The 16,275-nt window shown below is 44.5% G+C and overlaps 5 protein-coding genes across 7 annotated transcripts; 3 read left to right on the plus strand and 2 right to left on the minus strand.

Annotated features, from left to right (window-relative positions):
• Positions 1–145: 145 nt before the first annotated feature.
• LOC108115886 (hydroxysteroid dehydrogenase-like protein 2) lies at positions 146–1,634 on the plus strand. The gene has a single exon (XM_017227529.2). The coding sequence runs from the start codon at positions 302–304 to the stop codon at positions 1,541–1,543; it is 1,242 nt and encodes a 413-aa protein (XP_017083018.1). The 5' UTR covers positions 146–301; the 3' UTR covers positions 1,544–1,634.
• Positions 1,635–2,298: 664 nt separating this feature from the next.
• LOC108115879 lies at positions 2,299–3,363 on the plus strand. The gene is made up of 2 exons (XM_017227519.2): positions 2,299–2,438; positions 2,507–3,363. The coding sequence occupies exons 1-2, from the start codon at positions 2,418–2,420 to the stop codon at positions 2,957–2,959; spliced, it is 474 nt and encodes a 157-aa protein (XP_017083008.1). The 5' UTR covers positions 2,299–2,417; the 3' UTR covers positions 2,960–3,363.
• A 142-nt stretch (positions 3,364–3,505) lies between these two features.
• On the minus strand, positions 3,506–5,084 carry LOC108115878 (E3 ubiquitin-protein ligase RING1). Its single transcript, XM_017227518.2, has 2 exons — positions 3,733–5,084; positions 3,506–3,671 (listed from the first exon to the last, which is right to left on the minus strand). The coding sequence occupies exons 1-2, from the start codon at positions 4,981–4,983 to the stop codon at positions 3,627–3,629; spliced, it is 1,296 nt and encodes a 431-aa protein (XP_017083007.1). The 5' UTR covers positions 4,984–5,084; the 3' UTR covers positions 3,506–3,626.
• A 3,756-nt stretch (positions 5,085–8,840) lies between these two features.
• LOC108115849 lies at positions 8,841–15,895 on the plus strand. Its single transcript, XM_017227463.2, has 4 exons — positions 8,841–9,262; positions 12,920–13,132; positions 13,692–14,007; positions 14,815–15,895. The coding sequence occupies exons 1-4, from the start codon at positions 9,222–9,224 to the stop codon at positions 15,199–15,201; spliced, it is 957 nt and encodes a 318-aa protein (XP_017082952.2). The 5' UTR covers positions 8,841–9,221; the 3' UTR covers positions 15,202–15,895.
• LOC108115846 lies at positions 9,145–11,358 on the minus strand. 3 transcript variants are annotated; one of them, XM_017227459.2, is made up of 4 exons: positions 11,139–11,356; positions 10,100–11,077; positions 9,489–9,587; positions 9,145–9,411 (listed from the first exon to the last, which is right to left on the minus strand). In XM_017227459.2, exons 1-4 carry the CDS (start codon positions 11,234–11,236, stop codon positions 9,303–9,305), a joined length of 1,284 nt encoding a protein of 427 aa, XP_017082948.2. In that variant the 5' UTR covers positions 11,237–11,356; the 3' UTR covers positions 9,145–9,302. The 3 variants fall into 3 exon arrangements, with proteins under 3 accessions (XP_017082948.2, XP_017082949.2, XP_017082950.2); XM_017227461.2 differs by having other exon boundaries at positions 9,303–9,411; positions 9,485–9,587; positions 11,139–11,357; XM_017227460.2 differs by lacking the exon at positions 9,489–9,587 and having other exon boundaries at positions 11,139–11,358.
• Positions 15,896–16,275: the final 380 nt, after the last annotated feature.

Genomic DNA, 16,275 nt, shown 5'->3' on the forward strand with positions numbered 1-16,275 from the left:
CATAAAAGATTTAAAAATTTGTCTCCAAAGCTGTTAGTTAGAATAGTGAAAATACGGTTAAAATTTAATTCCGCGTTCGTGCGTGATTCACATGCATCCACTTCTAACATGAGCACGACCCCACAGGGAAAAAAGAGAGAGCAAGATGCCGCTACCGCTCTATCGCTTGCCGACTTGTTGTGGATCAAATCGGTTGAATCTGTACTTTGGACTTTCTCTTGGAGTATTTATTTCGAGCAGTATCACCGTTACCAGTGGGAATCAAGATCTCACAGCGAACGGTCTATAAACTTTGGACAAGATGATCAACACAGGAAAACTGGCAGGACGGACTCTGTTCATCACAGGTGCCTCCCGAGGAATTGGCAAAGAGATTGCCCTGAAGGCGGCCCGCGATGGAGCCAACATTGTGGTGGCGGCCAAAACAGCGGAACCGCATCCCAAACTACCAGGAACAATTTACACGGCGGCAGAAGAGATCGAGAAAGCTGGAGGAAAGGCCTATCCTTGTGTCGTGGACGTGCGAGATGAGGTACAAGTGCGCAAAGCCGTGGAGGCAGCGGTAGCCAAGTTTGGAGGCATTGACATTGTGGTAAACAACGCCAGCGCCATCTCGCTGACCAGCACCCCTAATACGGATATGAAGCGCTACGACCTGATGCACAACATCAACACACGCGGCACCTTCTTGGTGTCCAAGGAGTGTCTTCCTTACTTGAAGAAAAGCAACCACGCCCACATCCTCAACATCTCGCCTCCGTTGAGTATGAAGCCCAAATGGTTTGGCCCGCATGTGGCCTACACCATGGCCAAGTACGGCATGTCCATGTGCGTGCTGGGCATGGCTGAAGAGTTTCGCGACCAGGGAATTTCCGTCAATGCTTTATGGCCGCGCACTGCTATCCACACGGCGGCAATAGAGATGCTTACAGGTCCTGATTCTGCCAAGTGGTCACGCAAGCCGGAGATTATGGCCGATGCTGCCTACGCCATCCTTAGCCGAGAACCCAGACAGGCCACCGGTCAGTTTCTTGTGGACGATGAGGTGCTGGAGTCAGCGGGAGTTACGGATCTCACGGACTACGCCTGCTTCCGCGAAAACGCCGACAAACTAATGGTGGACTTCTTCGTTGAAGCGAAGGGAGCTCCGGTTGATGATGTCGCGCCGACAGGAGGTGCTTCTGCTGCTCCTGCAAATGGAGGAAGTGCAAAGATACCCCAGCTGTTCCAGAAAATCGAATCTCTTCTCTCGCCGGAGATCGTCTCGAAAACGCAGGCCGTCTTTCAGTTTAATATTAGTGGCGCTGAGCAGGGAACCTGGTTCCTTGACCTTAAGAACGGGTCTGGGTCCTGTGGATCCGGAACACCACCATCCAATCCCGACGCTACGCTGACCATGAACTCTAACAACTTCTTCGACATGTTCTCCGGAAAATTGAAGGCGGCACCCGCCTACATGACCGGCAAGCTGAAGATCAGCGGCGATTTCCAGAAGGCCCTAAAGCTGGAGAAGTTAATGAACGCCCTAAAGTCTAAGCTCTAGGTGCAATTGAGTCGCAGACTTTTATTTTATTTCATTTTATGTATTTTCTTAAATAAAGTTTGGGATTGTTATAATTTCCTTATTAACTGTATAAAACCGAGTAATTAATTGATAAGCAAAAGCTTTCTGTTGTTTCAAGTAACTTTATTTCATTGACGACATTTTTATGTCTTTATAAAAGATTAATGTCAGGATTGTTTTAAAATATGGGTTGCTTATGGTCAAGATCCGAATTACAAGCAGAAGTGGTCAAAATTGTGATGTGAAGTAAGGGATCTACACGTTTCTTCCCAATGGAACATAGAAATGGTCTAAATTAAAATTATCAAGAGCGTGCTGCTGCGTGCCAGCAGTTTCCTTGAGGAGGCAAAGCTCCTCTTTGATGGAGGCGATGCTAAGTGGAAACATCTGAACCTGCCTAAAAGTTTTGAGGAAAACTTGATGGGGAAGCCCATTACGATCGAACATATTGAAAGGATCCAATCCCATCTAATAAATGGGAATGGACCCAATTTGACTTTGTATAGAGTCCATCCATTTCCATTTCTTATTTGCCATAACCCAAACTTGTATCTTTGAAGAGAGAAACGTTATCGTGGATAATTTAATTTTATTATTTCACTGCGAACAGTTTGTTTTTTCACTTATAACTTGGGTTTGAAAAAGGCGGTATCAAATTTTCAAGCATATTTAGACAGACCAGATATAAATCATCGAACAAAAAACTTTGTATTTTTGGCGCACCTCTGCGCAATCACACTTTGTTGACCAATAAAATTTGGAGTAAAATAATCTTACCGGCTGTGAGGACGAGTTATGAGCCACTGAGTATAACTAAAAATTGAAAGAAAGGACATCAGAAAATCTATTCGTTATGGCCTGCAGTTCGTACAAGGTGAATAGACATATGGATAAGGCGAACCGGAAGTGGCTTAATCATCAATTTTCATATCATATCGCTAGAACAAAACCCTGCAGCTAATAAAGTGCTTCTGCGGATGCAGCGACATGACCGTCGCCGAGGTTCGGAGGATCTACTCTCTTTCGAACAGCGTCCACGAGACCCTTCTAGATCCAGAGGCGACCCGACTGCTTCGGAAGTTCATGGAGACTAGGCGCTCCGGTGACAAGGACGAGGCTGAACAGTACCTAGATATCTACGAGAAGTGCGCCGAGTTTCTGGCGGAGCACCAGCGCACATTTACCCAGGACGAGGTGGACGAACTGGTTGACCTGGGATTGCCCTACGATCTGGAGCAGGATCTCTCTAGGCGCATGCTCAGCGCTGACCGGACGGACATCAACCGCGGTCTCTATCGCATCCAGGGCAAATGTCGCAACGAAATCGAGGCCAGCAGCGATTTTCGGTGCTTCAGGGACGCCATTGCAGATAAGATGCGTCGGGTCCCGAAATGATATAGTCGGTGGAAATTTATGCTTTTTGTGTTCACTGTGCAACGCCTACCAAAGTCACTTGAATACCTTTGGAGATCCGCACTTAACATAGCTCCTCTTATCACCTTCCCCAGTGCCTTAGGGGATCCCACAATCGTCACCCTGGATTCAAGACCGCAGCTTAGTCATATTCATACAACGAAGAAACGGAAACCGTCCTCCTAATCTTAATGTGGCTTCCGAGACGTGCTAGAGCCAAGGCTCACCAAACATTCACATTCTATTAAACCCACAGATACGGAACATATACCTTTTTACTTAACATTAAATATATAGTTGTTTTTATATTATACGCTTTGTAATGTTGTTACGCATTATAGGTATGAAATTATTTCCAGTTGAGAAATAAAATACCTGATCCTGTATGCGGCCATTTCCATTGTCTTTTTCTGTATTCTGGACTCATTATTTTTTAGATCCCAAAATCCAAACCCCAAAAAGATCAGGGGGGAGTTCAATGACTTTAGCCTTCGAAGAACAGATAAGATTTGTAAAACCAAAAAAGACTTTACTTATAATCAAATTTATTTTGCTTTGTATTGAATGTTTTATATACGTGTTAAGCTCTACAGCTAGAGATATTTCCATTAGAAATAATCGGCCTAATACAAATAAACTTTCGTAATGCTTATGTTTTCTTCCACGAGTAATACATTTCCATCGGCTTGTTAACCTGGAAACAGAAGATAAATAAGATTGAGACTTAGAAAAGGGTGGACTGAGGAGTACCCTACCTTCCAGAATTTATCGTTGACCTGATGCAATGTCTGGTTGCCGTTCAGGATAACTAGTTGCTGGGGCTGTGGAGCTACGTAGATGCAAAAGTTGAGCAAGCGACAGGCCTCCGGCAAGTCGGCGCCCAGATCTAGGGTGAGCCGCATGGCCAGATACTTGCTGAGATGATCGACCGTGGCATTGGCCGTGGTTTTTATGTACCGCACGCAATTCTCTTTAAGTGCCCGTATTAGCTGGTTATCCGCGGACATCTCTGTGGGATGGGGCTTGAACACAAGCTCGATTTCATCATTGATGCCCAGCTCGCCATTGCCTTCGCCCTCGGTGTCAATGTTGGAGTCACCCTCGGTCCGACAGTCCATCTGTGAGTCCGATTCTGACTCCTCGGACCGCTCCGAAGTCAACACAGACATGGCGCGTTTCGGCTTAGAACTGCTCGAGTTAGAGGGTACCGGCGAGGGTGTACTTCGCATAGATGGTGGGTTGGAGGCGTCGTCCACTTGCATTCGGGTGGTTGAAGTGCTGGCGCCCGAGTTCGCCGAAGAGGACGGTGCTGCATTGGAGACGCTTGTAATGGCCGAGGCTGCCGAGGTGCCCGAGTGGCCTGGATCTCGGTTTTCGCGGTCTATGCTGTTGGTATTGCTGTTGCTATCATTGGAGGCTGTGTCGTGAACGTGCAACTGATTGGAAGCATTACGGGCCACAGCAGCGGGTGCACCAGGCGCCGGAGGAGCTGCCACATTTGCAGCACCATTACCATTGCCTCCTCCACCGCCACCCTTGGTTCTGAATCGTTGCGGTCGGTTTTGGGATTGCAGCTTGATGCCCTCGTTAATGGAGTTTACCAGCGCCTGCTGCGACTGCGTCTGATTAAACTTGGCCATCACCTTCTCTTGGATGGCCTCGTACTCCTCGCGACTGGGGTAGATCTTTGAGATTAGCAGGTCAAAGTTGGGATCAGCACGCAGGGAGCGCTTCGAAACCAGTTTTTTCCGGCAAGTTGGACACTCTTTGTTTCCGGATCGCAGGGCGGTGACGATGCAGTCGGAGCAGAAGCGATGTAGGCACTCCTTAGTCGTCATCGTCTTTTTTAGCATGTCCAGGCAGATGGGACACATCAGCTCGCTGTGAAGACTCCGCGGGGACACCGCTATTTCCGTGCTATCCGTAATCACCTCCTGCGGCTTGCGTTGCAGCTCGTAAAGGGACAGCTCCCAAGTTTTGTTTGGCGCCGGGTCCAACGAAGTCATTTTTACACCAATTCTGAGGCTTGTAATTTTTTTTAACAAAATTTTCGCTTGGAAAAAAACATAGACGCTTATCGATAACAGTAGTATATGTTGGTCTATCGATTGTCTTGCAGTGGGACCGTTTCAGGGCGGTTAGTAAAATTAGCACAAAGCCGAAGAAAAAATACAAAAGTCATTTGTAGTTTTAGTATTTTTAGATTTTAGTACTAAAATTGGCGCGTTCACTTAAAAACTTTAGATCTTATGGGATATCTGATAACTTTTGTTTCAGTGTCCTGTTGTCATCCTAGTTTCTTGCAAATTTAAAAAAAAAAAAAGTTGAACTACTTTTTTGTTAATCTTTTAGAAAGACATAAATTGCTATTAAATGGTTGAACAAATAAAAAAAACAATATTATCTCAAATTTTTTAGCTTAGACACGTAGGATTGCAGCACATCAAGTGATTATTTTTCAATGGAAGTAAAACAACTAAAAAATACGCTAGATATTTTCTAAAAGGCACGCTCTGTAACTTATAAATAAGAATGTTAAATTTATGATTCTTAGGTGACTTGGGTTAAGTTCCATGGCTTATCAAATGCGATCCAGTGCTTAATATAGATCGGCAAGATCCTTTTTGGTTGACACTCTGTCAACACCTCAATTTCCACGATTTCTTGCGGCTGTCAATCACGGCGTCTGAAAGCATTTACCGGATCCAGCCAAATATGGCTTAAATGCAGAACCGCCGTTAGCTAAATTGCAACTGAATGGGACGCTGTGTGTGGGGCCACCTGGAATGCAGAATGCAGTTGGTTGGTAATTGAATTGGAGACTCTCCGCCACATGGGAGTGAATCCTCCAGTCTGCATGCGATGACAATGACCCTTAAAGCTGAGCATTCCATTACTTTTGGATCGGTTCGTTTGGGATCGGATCGGATCGCGTGCTCCACAGGTTTCCCAAGCCAAAAGGTTTTCCCTGCTTCACCTGTCACATTGACTGAGCAATGCGCATGTGCGGCGGGTGTGACGTGGCAAATAAAATAAGCCATAGGCAAATGCCGCCGCCGTTTGAACGAGCGGTGAAATTGCTGGACATGCCTGGCATGGCTAACAAATAGTGAAAAAACAAGTAGGAAAAAAAACAGTTGTCATATCCCAAGGCGCAGGCGTTGCCACTTTCGAATTCCTCATTAGATCGCCTAGCTAATTATCGTGGTTGGGAGGCGTACCCGATTTTTGCTCCCACCAAATTGCTGCCTCATGGCGGCCGTAATTGCAACATCTATACATACATCTAAAAAAAAAATAAATCGAGAACCTTTCTGACCTAATTTTAAAACCACAATTTGGGGATTAGACTGATATATTACAAATTTCAAAATTATATTGACTTAAAAACAATGCAAAGCTTAAATATTTTTTAAAATCTCTTTAAAAAATTTTTGCTCAGTGCATGTATGTGCCTATGCCCGGCAATTTTCAACTTATCGAGGTTATCCACCGCGGCACCTGACCATCAGAAGAACCACCAGAATCACCTCAACCACCGCACCACTTGAACTTGTGCACCCACACGACGCTCGTGGATCGGAGCTGTCCTCGATTCGCCAGGTTCACGACCCACATGACTGGGCTACCCAGAACCTGGCAGCTTTCTTGAATGATTCCAGCGCTTTTCCATCGGCCAACGTTTATTGACATTAATCATTTGCGGCAGCTTGTGGAAATTTGCAAGTACCTTGTATACTAGGTACTTCTGGGAAATGATTGCCTCGCAGCACACTTTTTTATGGCAGCTTTATGAAAGGCGGTTTTCTTTACGGCCAAGAGGGCAGGGTTTCCAAAAGGCAAAGTTTCTCTATTCCATTTTCTTCGATTCTTTACTTTTGTGTTATGGTAAACTTTTTGGCAACCTCAATCATAAGTTGGCAGACCGGAAGGAAGAAGACGCCATTTTTCTTTTGTTATCCGCTGTCTGCGCCATTTTGTTGTGGTTTTTTGTTCACTTTTTGTAAGTTCATGTCTGCGAATTTGCAGCCATTGTTCGCAGTTAAAGTGAAAGTTGTGCTCCGCTTTAGAACGAGCTGACCAGCCAGAAATTGCTAATGCCTAATTGGGCCTAACGAGCTGAACTCGAGGTGGGCGTTACTTTGATGTTGGTTTTGCAGAGAGAAAAATTTGCATATATTAATTGTTTTAATTTTATTTAAAGTGTTAATTTAACTATTTCTTTAAACAACACAAAATCTGACTTATGGGTGGGAGTATTCTTCAACTAACTTAATTTTAGGTTCCCAATGAATTTTTCCTCTAATAAAAGTTTAAAGCTAAACTTTTTTTTGCGTGTAGTAGTTAAAGTGAGCTGGGCCAACTTGCTGTATGAGTAGACCGCAACTGCCACTTAGCCCCGAACTCAAAATCAATGATGGGTATGGAATGAGAATGGAAGTAACGAATTCCAGGCCAGATTCAGACAGTTAGAATGTCACCCACACACTCAAACAGTGCCCACCTGGAATTGCAATTGCAATCTGTTAACTTGTCCAAAACAAAGGCTGCCACTTTCAAAGCCAATGCCAAAAGCAAAAGCAAAACCAATGCCACTCATAGCCAACAATTGACAATAACAAGCAGGCGGCGTCCACCCAATTTTCAACCCAATCCCAAACCCAAACCGTTGGTTCGCCCCACTCTATTCTTTTGGTGGTGCTGGAGTGCTGAAGTGGCTCGGCAACACAACATCATCGATAACAACCACTAAAACAGCAGCCACACAATTGGAGTTCTTCAATTGCCCACTGTCCAAATATTGCCAGAGATCCCGGGAACGTTGCGCATTGTTTGCTCGTTATTATGGACGTGGCTCCTGATGGGAACCTGACCTGGGATTGGGATTGGATATTCTAGTGGCATGGGCTGCAATGGGTTGGGCAGACCGAGTTCTTTTGTCTTTGACCGCGCACATACCATAAATAAATCTCAATTAAACTGCAACCCCTTTTCCACGGGGGCGTTTACCATGGACTGCGGACCATGGACCACCTCACCATCCTGGTAATCAATCAGCGAGCCTGGCTACTCCCAAGTTTCCTGGGATGTCACAGATGTCTCCGCACATTCACACCCCAACTCCGACTCCAACTTTTTGGCTGCCACTCTTTATTCTTTTCTATGCCACGCCATGCGGCACTTGCATGTTTATTATTTGGCCTGCCTTTTAGAAGCCGGTCCCGATCTGCAGACTGGACACAGTCCATACAAAGAGTGGTATGAACGTGGCAAAAAGAGGAAGCCGGGGGAAAAAGAGGGTTTGGACCTAGCCAAGTCGCGACGACGTCACAGTCGTTAAGCGTGACTTTTGTTATTGTTGTTTGTTGCTTTTTGCATACCGCCGGAAAAATGGGTAAGTTATATGTGGAAAGGGGAGCGGGTTGGGGAATGGGAACGTAAACAAAAAGCCGAACTCTAAACTCGAAGTCGAAGGCACTCCACGAATAACCAAAGGCAAAGAAGAAAGAAACAAGAATTGTTCTTAAATCATCGAATTCTGAATACCCTATAAGTATATTGTACAAACTAATTTTAAAATCAGTTTTTTTTTGGTTTTTTTGGTTTTGTTTTTTTAATACTGCCTTAATAATTTTTAATCATTTCTTGTTACTTAACTTCCTTTTTTTTATGCATTATTTAAACTACCATTAAGAAGTTTATATCCTTTTTTGCAATAAGTCCTATTGGCCATAATACCAATTAACCCAAAAAATTAAAAAAAAAATAGTAAGCTTAAGAACTTTACATCTTATTTGCATACTAATTTAAAACTATTTGAAATGGGATTTCGGATGAGGTTTCTTTCCTAGAACCAGAGTGATTGTATTAGGGTAGGGTCAAACCAATGCGGTTAGTCATTACGGTTAGTTGGTCGTGGTGCAGCAACCAGCTGAAATACCCGTACCCACACGGTGGTTTCGTTTCGTTCTGTGGCATAAACGGCGACGACCGGCCCGCTTCATTCAGTCTTTGGCGAGATTTTATCGTGTGCGGACGTGTCTGCAGCTGAGTTACGAACTTAAATCCGAATTCCGAACTCCAAAACCAAAACCCCGCTCGTTACTCACACGATTTTAGATGCAGTTTTCTAACGTTTGGCGCCACAACCAAAAGACTTTGAGACTCTGATTCGACTTATTTAAATGAAATCATCGCTTGCCACATACTAAAAGTGCCAAACAAAAAACACAAGTTTATCACAATGAGTCCAACATGGATGAAGACGGCGGCCTGGCTGCTGGGGTAAGTTCACAGGATTGGAAGTTCAGGAAGCCAAAGGTTCCTAGTTACGTTTCAGAGTCCAGCGGCTCCTTTCCTTTTCCGTCTGCGTAGCCATTTCTACACTGACCACCTCCTTTGCCTCCAGGAATTCAGTCTGGGTTTCTTGGTTTCTGCGGGCAAAGAATAAGTATGGATTGTTCGAGTTGGTGAAGTGGGATGAGGTGTGATATAGGTCTGAGTCACCTACTGGCTGGTCACCCGGTGCCTGCTACGGTGCATGTGTTGACCAAAGCGCTTGCTCTTCATCGTACAGTTCCACACGGACCACCTCTTGTCCTTGCTGCCTCTGTGGATGAGGGACAAGGCTTTTAGTTGGCTGCTAAATCAGCTTCGAGAAGAAATTTTATTGTTATTTGAATGGCAAAGTTACACTGCAGAAATCTTACACAAGTTTTTATAACAACGTCTTAATATTTTTTGGGAACATTTTTGTATTCATTTTGCAATTTCTTTTAAAAATTTTTTTGGCATAAAGGAAATCATTTTTTTTCACCCCCATAAAATTTGTTCTTCAGAAAAAATGTATTATTAATAATTACAAGATTTAAACGAATTTATTTTTCAATTAAATGAATTTTCTCAAGAAAATGTGGAATTTCTAACAAAAACAGCTGGGTTATTTTGTTTTAATGATGCCATGACCAGTTAGAGTGAACAAATGTGCAGAGTTTGTTAAAAAAGTGATTTGAAATACCTAAATATTAAATGAGCTAAGAAGTACTTATTCTGAAACCACTCATATAAATTTATTTTTCAAAATAATTCAGTCATTAGATTGTGACTTCACGTGGCCCTTACCTTTTTATCCCCAAAAGCTTATTTTTTTCCGTCTCGGATAACAGTTTCTCCAAGGGCAAATTATCCCCGATCTGGTTCGACGGGATAGGTGTCATTGGTTCCAGTGAAGCCTCCCTGGGCAGGTCCCTTTCGAGTCGCCTATTCTTCACTTCGAGCAGGGTGAGATCAACCAGTTGGTTGACAGCCTCCAGTACTTCGTTGTGTATAAGGTCACTCTGATTTTTGATGGAGTCGTGGATGAGATAAAGAGCTTGAATATGAGGCTTAATGATCTCTTCTTCGACATCGTAGGTCTGCGTATTTACGTCCTGGGTATCTATATTTGTCTGGACAGTAGCATTGGTAAAGTGATGCTTTATTTGAGTGCCCAAGCTGGCGGTGGATAACTTGATTTGGGTGGAAGAGGTCTTAGTGGAGAATTCCAACTGAATGGCCCGACTTTGCAGTGATTTTTTATCTGTTTGGATACTTAAGGTTTGCTGGCCAGGATTAAAAGTTTGCTGATCACTACAAATGTAATGGATCAAGTCAGAGGTATCCACCTGACTGGTGATCCTTTCCTGGTGGAGCGTTTGAGAGGCTGAGCTATCCATCTCTAGCTCTGTGCCCACAGCAATGCTTGAAAATTGCTGTAGAGGGCTAAAGGTTTGCTGATCCCTGGAAATGGTTTCAACCAAGTCGCAGGTATCCACCTGGCTGCTTACCCACTCCTGGTAAGGAGTTTGACTGGCAGTACAGTCAAAGGCGAGATCTGTGCCCACGGCTACGGAATTGTGATGGAAAGAGGTCGGAATTAGCTCATCCTCCTGGCTTAATGGTCTCTCAGGTCCATCACTGATCTCACTCTCTCTTTTTAACACCCGCTGCAGAAGTCGTAGTCGCTTTCGCAGTCGGCTGCTCAAGGAGGGAGTGTGACGAATCATCTTCACCTGTCGGATTACTAGCTTTCCCTTTTGCAGCTCATAGTGGACCAGGAAACTTCGGGGTTCAACTGATTAATTGGTAAAAGGTCACCCTAAGCCCCTGATTCCGAACTCACCTCACTTTGCCGCACTTAAATCGCTTGTGCCGGCGTATTACACTATTGGGGGATATAGACATGGACATCAACAGCAAATCCTTTAGATCGAACCGCATTTTGACTCTTTCTGCCAATCACAACAATTATACAACGTGCAATTTTGACAAGACTATTCCCTTACAATAATTTCCTAGGACTGTGAGGTTCCGAATAATAAATCTTAGCCTATACTTAGTTCAAAATTATCGAAGGTGGTGTGATGTGAGCTGGCTTTTTGCCGAATTTTCACACGAAACCCTTTACGAAACTTTGTCTTCAGAGAACCCAACATGCAACCTCATGTTGTATACTCTCGTGTTGTATGGCTGCGGGCTCCTTTGTGCTGGCAATTCATTAATAATTCAAAAATGCCGCATATGTTCAGGACCAGGACCAGGACGAGAACAACAACAACGTCAGCAACAGCTACAAAATAAAAATAAAAAAAAATGCATTCACTTATTCTGCAATTTATCAATACAGAGTTAACATGAAAATGGCCACAAAAACCACAGCGCAGACACAGAGGACACAAAAGGAGTAGGAGCAACCCGCCTGGGGTGTTTGTTTGGCTTGCATCGGGATGTGAATGTGGATGGGCTTGGGGGTGAGGATGTGGATGGAGGTGGGTATGGAGAGCAGGAACTCCAGACGATGGCAGCATGTGGTGGCCATTGCTAAGTACGTGTTGATTTGGGCGCTATCGATTGGGCTCCCATGGATTTGCAATCCACAAAATCGATTGGCCCCCATTCCAGTCCATCAGCTCCTGCTCCTGACTGGCCTCTAATCCCGCCTGCAGGCACAGTTTCCTTTCTGTCTTGCACTCGAAATTTATGCAGCTTCTTTGGGTTCTAAGGTTTTTGTTTTCAGTTTTTTTTTGCATGCATTATCTTTTTGAGCTTGGAGGCTAAGACTTGGCTCAGAATGCCGGGCACGTCGACTGGCCTTCGGTTACATTTATTGCATAAAACCCAGCCAATTTCCATGATAATTTGTAACGAGCGCAAGACCGCCAACGGGCTGCAGTTCTATATCGTACCATATGTACTCGTATGTGTTATCTAGGCGCTTAGTCGGTCAATAGCATTTCTCTTGACAAAGTCGATGGTGGATCTCCTAAGAGACTCTAAGACCTGCTGAAAGTCCAGCAATATAATTACCTATTGTGGTATTTTGAGCTAAGGTATCGGTGATTGCAACACCCCCGGAGATATGTAGCTGGTTCTAATGCTCCCATGCCTCTAGGATTTCCCAGCTCCAGAACGTTTGTCTTTCACCCATGATAGCCTCTTCCCATTTCCCCTGTTTTCCCTGTAATTGTACGTGCCTATTTGCATTTTTATCTGCTTTGTTTTCCGCTTTCTTCCTTATTATTACTTGACACTCGAGCAACAGCAAGTAGTTTTCAGTGGTTTTCAGTTTCACAGAGAGGCAGAAGTATGGGTAGGGGCATGGGCAGGGGCAGGGGCAGTGGCAGGGGCAACATCTATTTAAAGTTGAGGAGTTGCTTTTCACGCTGGCCTGGGCCCCACCCAAAAACCAAACGGAAAGATACACCGACTCGAAATTAAGACCTCGAGGCATCTCACCTGTCAAAGCGAGTGCCGCCAGAACGACCCTGAACCCTGAAAACCTGGCCTGGCCGTGGGGTCCAATCAAAAGCCGCAGGCAGCCTAATCCCTTATAGAATTTCGCACATAAAACGAGCAATGTCAGCCCATAAAACGATGGCCATAAAAGCAGTTTCGATCCCGCAGGTTCTACTGCCTTCTGTGCGTCGCTTCGATGGCCCAGGGTGCCAGCAATTCAGGAGCAGTTGCAACGCGAGTCTTGGCCAAGGATGTGGCCCACTTGCACAAGACCAAGAGGCTGGACAAGCGACTGGGAACGGGATCTGGTCCTCTGACACCAATCAAACAGCCCAAACAACTGGCCAGAAGTGCTCACGGCCTCAACAAGAAGATGCTCAGGTGAGTTAAAGTGTTAGGGGATTTTTATTCAAAAAGTCGTAATGTCTTAATCAAAATGATTAAATGCTGATTTTGCTTACAGAACTTTTTTTCGTATCAAATGATTTAATATAGAAATTAATCTTAAAAGATTCTCAGTGTATTAATATTGTAACATTAATTAAGCCATAACACAGCGTCGTAATTAAGCTGTCTTATAAAACGATTACAAAGATTTAAAAAAATGTGTAATGGCAATTCTTGGACAAGTGATAGGTAATTTACCCAACGTTAGTTACGCATCTATGAGCTGGGATATGATAATAACAACGCCAAGAGATTAAAGCTAGATTCTCCTCCCTGCTAAGTAAGACAGGTTGAGGTTTGGTAAACGTCTCTTATTTTGGGCTTAATTAAAGTCCCGTGTCCAACTCATCCCCCTAGCCAAGCCATAATTATAGTGAAATATTCATGGAAAACTCTTACAACGTTTTCCAGACATTCTCCACCACAATGTCCTCACCCCAATCTATCTTGCTCCATACAAAACCAATTCTAAAACTCCACTGTGTCGTTGCAGCCAGATGGGCTTCATGAAGGTGAAGGCGCCCAACAGCCACAACAGGAAGCGACTGGCGGTTGAGTCACGACGCCATTCTTCGCGCGATGATTCACACATGTTCATCATCAAATTGCCGCCAAATATGCACTACTATGCAGGACCCGGTGCGAAGAATTCTGTGGCGGATCAGCAGGACAAGTCTGGCAAAGGTAACGCACCCAGCAAGATGACAGCGGCAGCACCAACATCAGCGGACACACGAGCAACATCAAGCACTCCAGCAGCAACATCGCTTGTTGCCGAGGCGTCGGCGTTGAAAGCTAACGGGAAAAAGGTAAACGGGATTCCATTAGGTTACACCATAGACACACACAATGCTCTGGCTCTGGCTCTGGTTGTTACTCTGTCTCTGGCTGACTGGCCCCTTCTGGCCATGACTAAAACTGGCTCTCACCCAAGTCGATCTGGGGAGATCTGGCCAGGTTTGGACCTAGACCACGATAAACATCGGCGCGCATGCGCATAAAACAAATTGCAAAACAGTGAGGGGAGAACCAGGAGAAGAGAAGCTGATGTGGAAGCGAAATGGATTACCCATTTTGTAGACTTGGTAGCAGTCGGCGAAGAAGGCCAAGAACATGCGTCTTGCAGTTGCTATTTTTATGCGTATTACCCCCAATGCCCGAAATGGGTATATTGGACCTTGGTTAGCTGTCCTATAAATAGCCATTCGATAGGGTCATTCAGGCCAGTGGGTATCTCGTGGTCTAAAGAGATCTAGAGGTTCCAATACCATACAGCATTCCGAGCTGTAATACATGGCCTTTGTGGAGCTTGGGCGCTGAATTAATGCAGCAAGTGTCAATGTCAGTCGATGTCGGACAGGCAATGGCACGAAAATTATTACGCTCTCACGACTCCGGAGCTCTAGAGTTCTGGAGTTGCGATACCTGAACCAGAAATTAATATGCAGGCCATTAACCAAGTCCGAGCTTCAATTAAAAATGCAATTTGTTTGAGCCACTCCGCCAGCGAGTGGGCCTAGGTATTCCTGATTTAGACGCCAGAGCACGGCTGATTTATGGGACGCCAGTCGCAGTCTACGGGTAATGTTGTCTAATCAGTGCGCTTTCAATTGCAGGTCTCGTTTCCCTTCAGCTCGAATGGCCGGCCCGGTCGCATCTACCACTGGAACCTCCCCGTCCTGAAGGAAGCTCTCTCTAAAAAGCCCCACTTTGCCCACGTCTCGGCAGCGGATCGAAATAGGTTGTTGGACATACAAAGTGTGCCCACCTGGCGCCAACCCTGGGAAAATGAGACCGCCGAGAAGGGTTTCAGTGCGGGTGGCGGAAAGGCCAAGTACCGCAAGTCCCTCAAACCAAAATCTCCTACGTACTATGCACCTGCCCAAGCGGTAAGCAAACAAAGCTTCCACAAGTACTTCGCCGGCAATGGTAAGCCCAAGGGCTTCTACGTCATCAAGGAGCACCAGAATAAGCCGCAGTTCTATCAGAACATCATATCGTAATCCAGATTAATTGGGCCTCCTAAATACCCTCGAAAGACTGTGGTGCCGGGCGTTCTGCTTTTAATCTTTTAACCAGGGGTTTCCCCTCTTCCGTCCAATTTCCACTTGGAATCCTTTCTGAGTTAATCCCGACTATATTTGAGCACTCCAGCAACTGTTTAACAATTGCGAGGAGTAAAGTCTATTTTTATACAACGGCAATGAATACAATAACAGATGGGCTGGTCCAGCGAGGAGGGTATGCCGTATATCAATCAATAAGTTAAACCAGCACAGGAAAGGTCAATCTTAATTTATTATTTTAGTAGCTTCATTTGAGATTTAAACAATAATTCGATAAAAACGTTACCTAATAAGATATTAAGGTAGTCTGAAATATGCATTTTAGTTGAAATTTTAAAATGCCAACGAACAAAATTATCCCGAAGTATCGCACAACCTGTTTTATTCACTAAGACAAATCAAGCAATAATACTATGGACTTAAAGTCTGCCATTAAATTTTGAATATGTTAAATTGACCTGGAGACATATCTGTTAGCCTAAGCCTTGTGAAGGGGAATCCCTCCGAATGACCAGCCTAAACTGCATTTAGCTAAGCATCTACGGCAAGCAATAAATTATGGCATATATCAAGCTAGGTTTAAGTGCATGAACGATTTTGTTTTGATAAATAAATATTGACTGATTTTTAAGTGCAATCCCTTTAAGTACCTGGCAGTCAGACAAAGAGCCGCAAAGGGGGCGGAACTGTCTGCTCCAAGTTTATTGACTTGGACAAAGGTGAAGTCGAGTCGGATCTAGAGGGATGGGGAAAGGTGAGTGTCTTGCAAATTTGGCTGCTGTCACGACAGAGACCATTCAGCGGAACAAACTGAGCAAAAAATCAGAAAAAAAAAAACAAAAATCGAGCTAATTATATAAGAAGCTATAAGCCGGGCGTGTTCTGACTAAGACCTATGGGAAGATTTAAGATTGGACATGAAAAAGCGGAAGCGGGGCGAGCGTGCGCATGCGCAGTTTCTCATTCGGCAGATAAAGCCGCAGACAGAGATTCAGATACATATTTATAAGA

This window comes from Drosophila eugracilis, unplaced genomic scaffold (assembly GCF_018153835.1).
Source record: "Drosophila eugracilis isolate 14026-0451.02 unplaced genomic scaffold, ASM1815383v1 contig_367, whole genome shotgun sequence".
NCBI classification, from domain to species: Eukaryota; Metazoa; Arthropoda; class Insecta; order Diptera; family Drosophilidae; genus Drosophila; species Drosophila eugracilis.

Bases quoted from the DNA above. Each gene is read 5' to 3' on its own strand.
- LOC108115886 (XM_017227529.2), top strand. From the start codon at position 302: ATGATCAACACAGGAAAACTGGCAGGACGGACTCTGTTCATCACAGGT.
- LOC108115879 (XM_017227519.2), top strand. From the start codon at position 2,418: ATGGCCTGCAGTTCGTACAAG. The intron at 2,439-2,506 runs GTGAATAGACAT...TCATATCGCTAG, and splicing joins TGGCCTGCAGTTCGTACAAG to AACAAAACCCTGCAGCTAAT.
- LOC108115878 (XM_017227518.2), bottom strand. From the start codon at position 4,983: ATGACTTCGTTGGACCCGGCGCCAAACAAAACTTGGGAGCTGTCCCTT. The intron at 3,672-3,732 runs GTAGGGTACTCC...TTCTGTTTCCAG, and splicing joins TCAACGATAAATTCTGGAAG to GTTAACAAGCCGATGGAAAT.
- LOC108115849 (XM_017227463.2), top strand. From the start codon at position 9,222: ATGAGTCCAACATGGATGAAGACGGCGGCCTGGCTGCTGGG. The intron at 13,133-13,691 runs GTGAGTTAAAGT...GTGTCGTTGCAG, and splicing joins CTCAACAAGAAGATGCTCAG to CCAGATGGGCTTCATGAAGG. The intron at 14,008-14,814 runs GTAAACGGGATT...TTTCAATTGCAG, and splicing joins TGAAAGCTAACGGGAAAAAG to GTCTCGTTTCCCTTCAGCTC.
- LOC108115846 (XM_017227459.2), bottom strand. From the start codon at position 11,236: ATGCGGTTCGATCTAAAGGATTTGCTGTTGATGTCCATGTCTATATCC. The intron at 11,078-11,138 runs GTGAGTTCGGAA...TGAACCCCGAAG, and splicing joins TTTAAGTGCGGCAAAGTGAG to TTTCCTGGTCCACTATGAGC. The intron at 9,588-10,099 runs GTAAGGGCCACG...CCTCATCCACAG, and splicing joins AAGCTTTTGGGGATAAAAAG to AGGCAGCAAGGACAAGAGGT.